Below are 13132 nucleotides of genomic sequence, written 5' to 3' on the forward strand. Positions count from 1 at the left end.
CACCACCTAATTAGAACTATAATTCTCGAAACAGAACAAGATTTTTTTATCTAGTTGGATATAAAAGTTGCAGATTTTCGTTACAACGAATCTACCAAAGGTTTCATCACTAGCGAGTGGAGGCGCGTGGCTTAGTGGTTAGGATGTCAGCATCATGATCATAAGATTGTGGTTTCGATTCCTGGATCGGACGACGCGTTGTGTTCTTGAGCAAAACACTTCATTTCACGTTACTCCAGTCCACTCAGCTGGCAAAAATGAGTAATGCTGCGATGGACTGGCGTCTTGTTCAGCTGGGGAACACATACGCCATTGAAACCGGGAAACCGGGCCCATGAGCCTGGATAGGCTTTAAAAAAGGCGCATTTATTATTTTTTATTTATCCATCCCAGGCAGTTTTATACTTATGTAACCTTAACTGATTGATAGTCTTATATAGCTATCTGTTATACACCGACTGGTAAGAGATGTAGTTCTCGAAACAGGACATTCAGCAAAAAAGACTTGCTATGTGATAAATTCGTTCGTATTACTTTTATATTTTGTATAAGAAGCTGGTTCATTCCTTTTTTTTGTTTATTGTTTAGACTTGATATTATAACCCTAAATAATTCATGATTTATGCAAACATTTGTTGAGCAATTTTAATGAAAATATCTCGCTAGGACTAATTATGATGTATTCTTTGAGATACGTACGTCTCTGGTTACCAAGTGTTACGTATGTAAGCGTTCGCACTCACACACTCTTATATTTGCAAACACATACATCGAAGCATGCATAAATATAAATATAAATATAAATATAAATATAAATATAAATATAAATATATATAGGTATGTATGCGTTTGTATCGCTCCGCCACAAACGATGACGTAAGTCTTTGTGAAGTATTTACGCTTCTACTCTTCTGTGAAATGGAAAGTCCTTTCAATGAAGTTGAAAACCTTGCATTCTCACCAAAACACACACATACACACAAACACACACCACACACACATACACACACACACATACACACACACACACACGTACAGCACACACAAACATGGTACGACACACACGTGTTCAGAGAACATATATGCCTGTAAGCCAACGCATTGCATAGTAAAAGTCTTCTCATTCACTAGCACACGAATAAGCACACACACACACACGTACACATACACATACACCACCCACACACGTACACATAAAAATTCACCACTTACACACACATACACCCTTACACAGAGTTAAGTACAATCCATAAGCACACACATAAATATAGTAACACACAAACAATACAATAACATACACGCACATAAATAGACAGCATCACAGAACACTTAGGGAAGATCTTATGCATATATATACACATATACGCATATAACGGAATTATATATATATACACGTCTATATTAGCACAGTCCGCATACAAAGCTTGCACGTACGCACACATAGACATACAAAGGAGTAATACACACAAACACGCAGCCACACATTTATATATGGAATGCAATACAAGACACTTTCGCAAGTGCACACGCACTCATACATATGAATAGTAACACAATAAATACACACGTATTATATTGACATATCGCAATCAGCGCATACACTCACATAAGTAAAGAAACATACAACACATACACACAATTATGTAAGCAGACACATACATATATTTATACTAACAACATACTTAGAGCGAAACTACAAGAACGGAACACTAACAATTCACACCATTCGAGCCTGATCGTTACCAGCATCGCCTTACTGGCACCTGTGCCGGTGGCATGTGTAAAAGATTTGAGTGAGGTCGTTGCCAGTACCGCCTGACTGGCCCTCATGCCGGTGGCACGTAAAAGCACCCACTACACTCTCAGAGTGGTTGGCGTTAGGAAGGGCATCCAGCTGTAGAAACTCTGCCAGATCAAGATCGAAGCCTGGTGCAGCCATCTGGTTCGCCAGTCCTCAGTCAAATCTCCAACGCATGCTAGCAAGGAAAGTGGACGTTAAACGATGATGATGATATATATATATATATATATATATAAATATACATATACCCCCCCATATATATATATATAATTAGTTAAAATTTTTGCCACAAGGGTAGCTAGGGAGAGGTGCGGATGAGTCGATTGCATGATCATCATACACAGGACTGCACTGAAAACTATATAGAGCATCTACTTGTTATTGAATTCATACACAAGCATCAACACAAAGAATACTGGTGGAATATTTGTCTGTGATATGTAAATGTAATAAGCTGGATATTGGTGTTTGGGACAGACAAGGCAAAGTATTGTACCGTCATAGAGATCAGCTGTCCTGCTGTTGTGAATATCTCTCTGAAAATAAAAGAGAAAGAGGATAACTACGGACAACTTTCAAAACCTCCAGCTTAAATATCCAGATTATAAATTCACATTTATATCAATAATAATTAGTTATTTGGCTTTGTGAGAAAATGCCAAAGCGACAATCTGGATAAGCTGGGGTTTTCAGAACAAGAAATCAACCAACTAAATCGCACATTACAAATACAATTTATGAGTGGATCAGTAAAAACACGCAACTCTTCTCTGAAGTTTGAAAAGCGACATATTTTTTGTTATCTACGTTCCAAAGATGGAGCTTTGTATCTTTGTTAAAAACCAGCTCCTTCCTCAGAGAAAGAATTTAAATAGTTAAAAACAGAAGAGAACATAGATAGATAGATATATACATACATTCATACATACATACCTATATACATACATGTACTTACACTCACACACACACACACGCACATACATATGCATGTATGATATATACACGCACATACTAAGTTAACCCGTATTAATGCAAAAGAGGGCATAACCTTTTCCTCTTAACTGACACAGGGTGTTCCGATTGCTTATGTTGGTCGAGTAAATCTTTCTCTATACAACAAATCTATGAAATGTTTCATCACAAGCGAAGCATTTGCACCAACATTGAACCCCGCTCTTGGAGCCGCATTGAATAAAAAAATCAGCTGTGCATTGTTGTACCCCTTCTTCACAGCTAGCTTCATCACATCCGTGTCATCAAAGGGTTATCCTTAAATACTTTTCTTCATTGGACCGAAAAAGTGAAAGTCGGGGGATTTAATTCGTTGCCAAAGATATGTGGGTCGTTCATTATCATGATGAATGTAAACTGTTTACAGATACTTTTTTTTTCTGTCTCTTCCTTAGAATGGATTCTTTAATATTTTTGAGTGTCTCAATGTACCACTCGCTGTTCATAGGCACGTTCCAGAGAAACAAGGAAGACGACGTCCTTGTCACCCCCACCATACAAAATAGGTACTATGACTTTCTGTGCCGAAAGAGGGCTTTTGAACATTTTAGGCCCTGGAAGAGAGGCTTGACGCCATCTCATGGACTGAGCTTTCGTTTCCAGATCATAATGATACATCCACGTTTCATCCTCTGCCACCAGATGGGAAAAAGGGTCTTCATTGGTTTCAGTTACTTCTGCTCTTCTCTCCTTCAAATCCGGTGTCAACTGCAAAGGTACTCACATTTTCCATCACCTAAAATCTTCCTGTATCTTCGATAAAGCATTGTGACCATAATCCAGTTGTGAAAAGGGCTCACGTTACAGATTGTGACATGTCGGATTGTGCGAATCACCATTCGAGCGATCAGACAGTTCCTTACAGACAGTAGCTCAGTTTCCCCTTTGTTCATTCGCCAGTAAACGAAGCACAAATTACAGTTTTTAAAAATATTGAGTTGCACGAAGTTTCATGGATGCCTACTTCTCCAGAAACTTCACGAACACCCAGACAACGGTTACCAAAGAACCTAGCAACCACATTAGTAACGTGTTCGTTGTCCGTTGCTGTGGAATGTTATCTATATTTGGGATCACCTTCGAGGATTGCTCTTCATGATTTGACATGCTGGGGTCACTTCCGACGAATCTTCCCCATGGGTCAGTTGCAGCGTTAGAGATAAGTCTCTGTAAAACTTTTGGATCTTTTCGGTTTGAACGGCAGTTTTTTTCTAGCGGTGTCATATGAAGTTGTCACCCATAATTATGACCCTAGTATCGATCTATTGCATTTCAATCTGTTTTAGGGTTAGGGTTAGGGGTGGGTATCTGGGTATCTTTTTTTCTTCAGAAATGTAAATAAACCCAATCTGTTTCTTAAAGGAGGGACATATTCATACGGCACAGAATGTTTTTTTTACCTCAACAGACGTCATTGGTTGAAATTGCAGAAATTGAAGAAAAAAAACAACAAATATCTTACAAACTATAGAATTTTCTCAATAAAGCCAAGAGAAAAAGATGTTTTATAAACGCATTCTACCAGTATACGAAATTTAAATTTTTTTAGTTACCTAGAAATTATGTTAAAAACTGCCGTCCAAACCGAAAAGATCCAAAGTTTTCCAATTTTGAAGTAGAATTTCGCACAAACACGTTACCTTTCTTTTAGCTTTATTGTTTAAATTGTGACAAATTGACATGAGAAATAAATATTCGTCTATTCTAACACGTGAATATCGATCACCTACAGAGATGGCGTAGTCTGATTATTATTAGACGGAAAGATCAAAGTCAGCCATACGTAGCGCTGTCGTAGCGAGCACGGTGCAACGGTTGGTTGGTTGGGGCACCGCTTTAAAAGTTTAAAAGTTGACTTTCTTTTGAGACAACCCCAGCGTACATGCATACATACACAAATACACACATATGCACACACATATATGCATGCATGCAGCTAATCTATCTATATGTGTTTATGCACGTATTTGTGTATGTATTGCATGTGCAAGTGTGTGTGCACGCATGGAGAGGGAGAGAGAGGGAGAGAGAGATAGAGTAATAGATATTAGTCGCCACTTGGGCAGTTTTGCAAATATATACGTGTACTGCACACACACATGCACGCACACATACACACTCACACACGTGCACGCACACACACATACACACACTCACGCACACACGCACGCACGTTCGTGCACATACGTACATATACACACAAACATGAGAACACAAAGGCTCGTCCATCATTTATACATAATACCGGCCACCACACACACACACCACACCACACGTGGATGTATGTATGTTTGTTTGTATGTATGTATGTATGTATGTATGTATGTATGTATGTATGTATGTATGTATGTGTGTATGTATGTATGTGTGTATGTATGTATGTATGTATGTGTGTGTGTGTGTGAGTGTGTATATATGTATGTATGTATGCATGTATGTATGTATGTATTTATGTATGTATGTATGTATGTGTGTGAGTGTGTATGTATATATGTATGTGTGTATCTATTTATGTGTATATGTATGTATATATGTATGCAAGTATATATGCATGTGTGAGTGTGCATGTATATATGTATGTTTGTATGTATGTATATATGTATGTATGTATGTATGTATGTATGTACGTATGTATATAGGTATGTATGTATGAGATAGCAAAAGAATAAAACAAATACAAATAGAAATACAACAATAGCGCCATCAACCGACACAATAATAAAACTTGTATAATGTATCAGATAGAACATTACGCATCATACATCATCTTTGCTAGTGACGTTTAACCTTTTACTGCCAAGAATGTGTTTTTGTTTATTGTTTCGGTTGCTGGCAAGTTGCAGCAGTAGCCACGTCTCGCACACAGGCACACACACACTTGTACACACACACACACACACACACACTCTCTCTCTCTCTCTCTCTCTCTCACGCACACACACATACACGTACACATATATATTTATAAATATGTACACACGCGTATACGTATGCACATACACGCACAAATATAGTTATAAATGTTTGAGCGAAGCAGATAAAAACGTAGCTAGGGTCAAGTACTCAATACTCAAAGTCTGTGTATTTTATTAGAATGAAGCTTCATGATTCATAACCAAGTTCCACGTTAACGATTATTCAAACGATTGATGTAGAGAAGCAATATGCTATTATATGCGTAAAATATACATAAACGTAACGAAATAAGATCAGCGTACAGTTCAATGGATTTCAATTGATTACCTCTAAAAGAAAAGAAAAAAATCGCTAGAAACATATACTTTCATGTATCTAGTTAATTATCATGTACGTAACATGGATTATATTCAGCTACTTTCTTGGTTTTTTAATCTTTGATGTTTTTTTAATCTTTGGTACTATGTTTAAAAATCATACATTGGGAAAGTGGGCTGTTGTTGACAAGGTTTTAGTGTTCGTGAATACAGGAATTTTTTTCAACCATACGGTCAGTTTTCACAGTATGGTAAATCCAACATATAGAAAATTTTCATAAGAAATTCCCTTAGAAATAACGATAGAAATATCAATGAGAATTCATCAATTCTGAAACATTTGTATAACATTCCAAAAGACTATTATATAATTTCATCCATCAGCTAATGTGAGGATACCTTCTGCTGGTGTAATCAATACAGCGAGAGACAAATGTTCTATTGTAGACTGATTGATTTTATAATCTTAATGTTAATATTATCATCTTTTAAATCCCAGATATATGTGTATAATACTGTGGTATGATGCTTTTCTAATCTGAATGTTTACATATCTTGCGAGAATATATTCCTACATTCTTAAAAAGACTTTTAGTAAGCCCTATGTAGCTTTTTGCTTCATTGTTATTAACAACAGAAATATTAACTTGATATACTTATGTTTTAGAAAGACATATACCACTGGGATGGGAAATATTAAGGTTACTGTAGTTACGAAGAGGAGAAGGGTTTCGTGTGTTCCTACTGGACAGAATTTCTCTACTTATACTGGTTATGGAAGAAATGAAGTTTTTATTACCATTTTAGTGAGATTAACACAATTTTTAGCAAAGGTCCTATCTGTGATCTACAAGGGAATATTCTTTTTTTAAAGAAAAACCTCGACATAAAGGGAAAGAAAATTTAAAAACAGTTAAGATTATAGCATGTATTTCGAATTAAGTTACGGGGACATAAACATACCAACATCGGCTGTCAAGTGACGGTGAGGTAAAACCACAGATACCCAGACACACACACACAACGGTTCTCTTTCAGTTTTCCGCCTACCAAATCCACTCATAATGCTTTGGTCTGCCCAAGGCTATAGTAGAAAACAATTGTCTAAGGTGCCACGCAATGGAACTGAACCCGGAACCATGTGGTTGGGAAGCAAGCTTCTTACCACACAGCTACACCTATCGTATAATAATTCTATAAGAACATAACTAAATACCCAATGTATATTTTATATATTATATTACGGCTAGTTATTGGATTGTGTTGTTTGGCGAAATTTTTGAAATAAATAAATAAAGGCAGTTGACAGCCATTTACTCAGGCTAAAACTATTCTCATACACTTTTTATACAATGCGATCAAATCTTGGTGATAGAAGGCGAAATTCTTGCACCAATATCCTGCTATCAGTTCCAGGCACGTAGAAGATCTGTTAGGCATTTGTGTTATGACTACATCATTTATTTCATTTTGTTTTTGTTCAAAATATTTGTATAAGCTCTGTTCTAGGCTTTCCAACCATGTCCTTGCTTGGTAAACTTATGAATTCTTCTCCATATAGAACATTTTGCAGCTTTCACCTTGTTATTCTCATGGAGTGTCTTCTATCGAAATCGTGTTGTTTACGATATAACCACAACATACGTTGCTCTCGTATCGTTGGTCACAAGAGAAAGTTAGAACTAGTTTCAGGTTTCCAGAGTTAATAACAACTAAGTATTAATAACGTGGTGAGAACAAACCATGCAATACAAACCGTCTGAAGAACAGTTTTAACTCGTCTTTTGTCTTTATTGAAAAAACAAAAAACAAACTAACAAACAAAAACAACAAAAAACGAAACAAAATAACAGAAAAACAACGAAACAAAACAACAAAAATAAAAAGTTACAAATTTCTCAGTTCATTCCTTTACCATTAATTTTAATTTGCATATGCAAATACACTTTAGTATATTATTATATTAAAAATAAAAAAAATGCATGCATAATCTCGATTCTCCCACCAACGGAATTACCACGAAAGCTACAAAATAGAAATTGCTCCGGAATATTTTTGTTTATTTTTTTATCAGTAATATTGTTTCTTCTAAAATTCATTCATTCAATTTAATTTCGGATCAAATATTAAACAAGAGTAAACAAGAGTAAAGCTTATATTTTAAGACAAATATATTAAGCCTAGAAGATGGATGGCTGCGTGGTTAAGAGGCCATCTTTTGTAACTACGACCGTGGGGAAGTGTCCTCGACTTGGGCCGACCAGTGCTTTGTGAGAGAATTTGATAGATGGAAACTGCGTGGAATTATCGTCGTGTATAAGTGGTGGGTCTAGTGGTGATGGTAGTGGAGGTCATGGTGATGAGGAAGATTATAGTGGTGTTGTTGATGGTGGTGTTGTTGATGGTGGTGGTGGTGTTGTTGATGGTGGTGGTGGTATCTAATATTGTGGTTCAGCCTCTGTTTTGCTCCGACTGAGCTGGACATATATTTCGGAGCTTCATAAGTGTGTGCCTTGTTTACCTCTAAACAAATTGTTATTGTTACATTTTATTGTTATAACTTGTGACTAAATTAATCCAGACCATATTGGTCTGATTAACAGTTTTATTTTGTTTGCCCTGCGGGGCAAAAAAATCACTCGAAAAGAAAATTAACATTCCTTTCAAAATTTAGAAAATTTAATTTGGCGTCGTCGTCTTTATCAGTAAGTCAACAAGAGACGGAAGTGCGAGAAGATGTAGAACGCGAAATTGTCTTTCGCCGTCACTCGCCCCCACTCACTCTAGATGTAAATGATAATGGTAGTTGCAGGAGGAGTGGTAACAGTAATGACAACAACAACCACAGTGGAAGTGTCAGGAGTAATGAGTACTCGATCAAGGAAGCCCGAAATATAACTAACAGCAGCCAATTGTGCAAGGAAAATATCACAATTACCACCACCACCACCACCACCACGCATCCGTCATATGCTACAGCCTGACTGTCGTCCTTTGCCCCACTTCGTGCCTAAACAGACTGGTGCACTTGATCTTCTGCTTCTTGTGAAAGAGAAGAGTACCGCTTATCAGACGGTACCGCTTGTCAGCCCCCGTTGCGTGGAGGACTGGACATGCCGTGGCTGTTGATGCGCAGATATGCGCTGAGGCTGCGATATTTCCAGCGATACCTTAACGGCGAGCAGGTGTGTTCGCCGTTCGTTAGACACGCTTTTCCGCAGCTCGTCTCCTTGACGGAGCTAAAGTACTGGATCAGGCGTAGATTGAGACAGGGCGCTTGGTACTTAGAATGTCTCCAAGCGCTTACAGCCCTAGGCCAGTCGGCAATGTGGACGGTGGAAGTTCCCCCTTGGAGTTCTATTGGGGATTAGTGGAGGGCAAGGGCAACGACGATCTCGGAGAGACTCTGGGCGTTGAGAGGGATCAACTGGCTGATCTCTTTTGGAGGATTTTCTGGCCGGGCCCTATGGATAATTTCCAGAGATCTATGGCTTGACAGTGCTACCGGGGTGCGCTGCCGGTTCGTAATGTGCTGTCAGACGGTCTTGTCCGAGGTGCACGCGGAGCGAGGAAACCATTCTGCATGCACTAGTAGAGAGTCCGCTCATTACTGACTTGTGGAGCTTTGTTGAAGAGTTATTGTTGCATGTAGGACGGATCCGGCTATCGTCTGAATCCATCGTGAAGATTGCTTCGCCTCCTTCCTTTGGCCGGGAAGGAAAGGCAATTTTTCTCTGTGTGGTGGCTATAACGAACGAGGTTGTATTGTGGACTCGATTGAAAAATTTAAGACGGGTACCTTCGTCTTTGGCCGATGCCTCATTGACTTTTTCAGGTTCAACCTGAAAAGGAAGGTGAGACTGGAAAGGGTGGTGCTGTCACACAGTAAGTTTGTCAAAAGGTGGGTGAATGTAGCAAGGATGGCCCATGTGAATGGGCCTACTCTAGGTATGTGCTTTCAGGCCGTATGGAGTGAAGAGGAGAGGGTTGCCTACCTGAGATGCCTTGGTGTTAGGAGCCCAAGGTGAGTGAGGTTTCTTTGGTCACCTCTCGGTAGATCTCCCACGTATTGGGGAATTATATATTGTTTTGTAATTTTCTTTGCTAATTGTGTTTTGCTGTTTAAATGTATAACCTCACTGTCCATCGCCTGTGTATTGACCATTATGTTTTGTGTTCGGTTGTTATGACCAATAAAGAAAGTGTTATTATTATTATTATTATTATTATTATTATATTATTATTATTATTATTATTATTATTATTATTATTATTATTATTATTATTATTTAATGGATAATTTCCAGATGTCTTTGGCCTGGCAGTGCTACCGGGGTGGGGACGCTACCGGTTCGAGATAAACTCTACAGACACGGATGTGCTGTTAGACGAGCTTGTCCGAAGAGCTCGCAGAGCGGCGAAACCGTTCTGCATGCACTCGTTCAGTGTCCAGGCATTGATGACTCGTGGAGTTACGTCAAACAACTATTGTCGCGAGTATGACAGATTAGTCTGCTGCCCGAGTCAATAAGGATGATTGCCCTGCCGCCCTCCTTTAATCGGGCTGGCAAGGCAATTTTCCTTTGTCTGGTGGCTGTGGCAAAAGAGGTTATCTGGTGGATGAGGCTGAAAGGAATGAGGACAGAAACTTTGCTCTTTCGTAAAACCCTCATCGATTTTTTAAAGTTTCACTTGAAAGGAAAAGTTAGGGTGGAGAGGGGGCGCTGTTCTCGAGCGAATTTATCAAAAGATGAGTGAAAGTTGCAAAAAATGGCAAGTGTGGATGGTACCACTCTCAGTGTAGACCTGTGAGTCGGAAGAAAGAAGTTGGAGTGGGCTCTCGTCCTTGCTACTCAAGGGTGATCTTGGACGGTGGGGGTTCCTCGATTATCCCTAGAGGTCCTCCTGAATCACGGGGATCCCATCACGACCCTTTCCCCTCCTTTTCTAGTGTCATATATTATGTATATTTCCCTTCTTCTAACATATACCGCGTATACCTTTTATTTTATCATTCCATTATATGTGACCCCCACACTTTGTGTCTGTCTTTGTATTGTCCCCTCATCCTTTGCCCTGGTGGAAAATAAAAGAATATCATCATCATCATCATCATCATCATCATCACCATCACCACCACCACCATCATCATCATCATAACCCCCCCACCATCATCATCATCATCATCATCCTTATTATTATTATTATTATTATTATTATTATTATTAATATTATTATTATTATTATTATTATTAATATTATTATTATTATCATTATTATTATTATTATTATGGTTATAATTATTATCAACAAAGCCCGAATATTAATGACAAGACTCTTCTTATCTGAAATTACAGGAGACGATAGCAGTACGAACAGAGTTGAAGGTCTACCAGGAACAAGCTCCTCTTCGCACTACCAAATCGATAGCATCTGAAGGTACAAGATGGCTGGGGATGTAATAAAATGTCATGAACAACATCAACTGCAATATCAATGATTTCATTTATTACAACAAAGGCGACGGACGGTGGGAAAAGCATTGCAAAAGTAACTTGCCAAACGGCGAGTCGTGGGCGTAACGACAAAATTATCCTGTAATCTACAAGGACAACGATGACAACATCACTGATGACGACGGTGATGATGATGATGATGATGATGATGATGATGATGATGATGATGATGATGATGATGATGATGATGATGATGATGGTGGTGGTGGTGGTGGTGACGATGATGATACAATGACGACGACGATAATGATGATGTCGATGATGATAATGAAGAGGATGATTCTAACGTCGAAGTGGCTGACTTGAAATATTAAGCTTTGATAAAGTCAATATCAGCAGTCTAAAAAAAAAAAAGAAATGATTTATCTTTTTGAATTGTATTTTATTTTCATTGTTATTTTCTAACCTGTCTGTGTTTGTCTAACACGTACACCCACTTGCATATATAGTGGAACATTACTACCAGATATAAACATATCATATGGCGCAGGCGTGTCTGTGTGGTAAGAAATTTGTTTCCCAACCACATGGTTCCGAGTTTCGTTCCACTCTGCTGCACTTTGGGTAAGTGTCTTCTACTATAGCCTCGGGATGACCAAAGCCTTGTGAGTGGATCTGGTAGACGGAAACTGAAAGAAGCCCGTCGTGTATATATATGTATATATAAATTTATCTCTCCAATATTCTTGTTACATCCGACTCCATTGGCCTCATATTAATCCACTTTGACCAGTTCTTTCTTCTCCAGAGCATTGCTCATGTTTTTCCCGCAGGTATTTAAGTACAAACAGTTTAATCGAAGTATTAACAGCATCAAGCTCACCGGTTCTTGGAGGGCCTCCAAAGGCCATGGACAATGCCTCTTCCCCTAGACTCAGAAAGAAGAGAGAGAAGGAGACAGAGAGGGATGGAGAGTGCGAGGGAGAGGGAGTGAGAGAGAATAGTTACAGACAACCTTACCGAAACTTACGGCTTCTCTGCTTATATCAAAAATGATTATAAATCCCGTTTTGTGACTACAATTATTGGCGCACTTGGTTATGTTAGTAAATGTCTAAATAAAAGTCTCTTAAAGATGAAATTTTCAGGATAAGAAATTAACTAGCCTATATACACTTTGCAAGCACAATCTATAAGCAGAGCAATAAAGATACGCAAGATTTGTTTTAAAGTTCAACTAAGAATAAAAAAAGTGTAACACTTTAGTATCTACCTACTTGTTGGGGAGTTTTTCGTTGCTAAAATCCAGCTATATATATATATATATAGGCAATTCAAGTAATTTATCAGTATAAAATATTTAGATAACATATACCCCAGAATGCAAGAGAACCATTCGAAACGGCACTATCCAAACTACTCATTAGAAACGTATAGTTAAAATATATAGTTGATAAAAAATTACACATATTTCGACGATTTTCAAAACATAACAAAAGACATTAAAAGGCTGTAACAATATTTTCCTACAGTTATTTAAAACTAAAGAAATATTTATAAAACAAATAATGAAATTTTGTTTAACTTAGAAGCTAAAATATAACTGAGTTACGGTTTTAACACTACGGAAA

At 38.0% G+C, this 13132-nt stretch overlaps 1 protein-coding gene across 1 annotated transcript in view; it reads left to right on the forward strand.

Moving 5' to 3' along the window:
- LOC118764375 overlaps window positions 1-11530 on the forward strand; it is a 57293-nt gene extending 45763 nt beyond the window's left edge. The window contains exon 7 of the mRNA XM_036505100.1: window positions 11403-11530. Coding sequence (XP_036360993.1) covers window positions 11403-11482 — 80 coding nt within the window. The 3' untranslated portion in view covers window positions 11483-11530. The remainder of the gene's footprint in view (window positions 1-11402) is intronic.
- Window positions 11531-13132: the final 1602 nt, after the last annotated feature.

The sequence above is a fragment of the Octopus sinensis genome, linkage group LG7, assembly GCF_006345805.1.
Source record: "Octopus sinensis linkage group LG7, ASM634580v1, whole genome shotgun sequence".
In the NCBI taxonomy this organism is placed as follows: domain Eukaryota; kingdom Metazoa; phylum Mollusca; class Cephalopoda; order Octopoda; family Octopodidae; genus Octopus; species Octopus sinensis.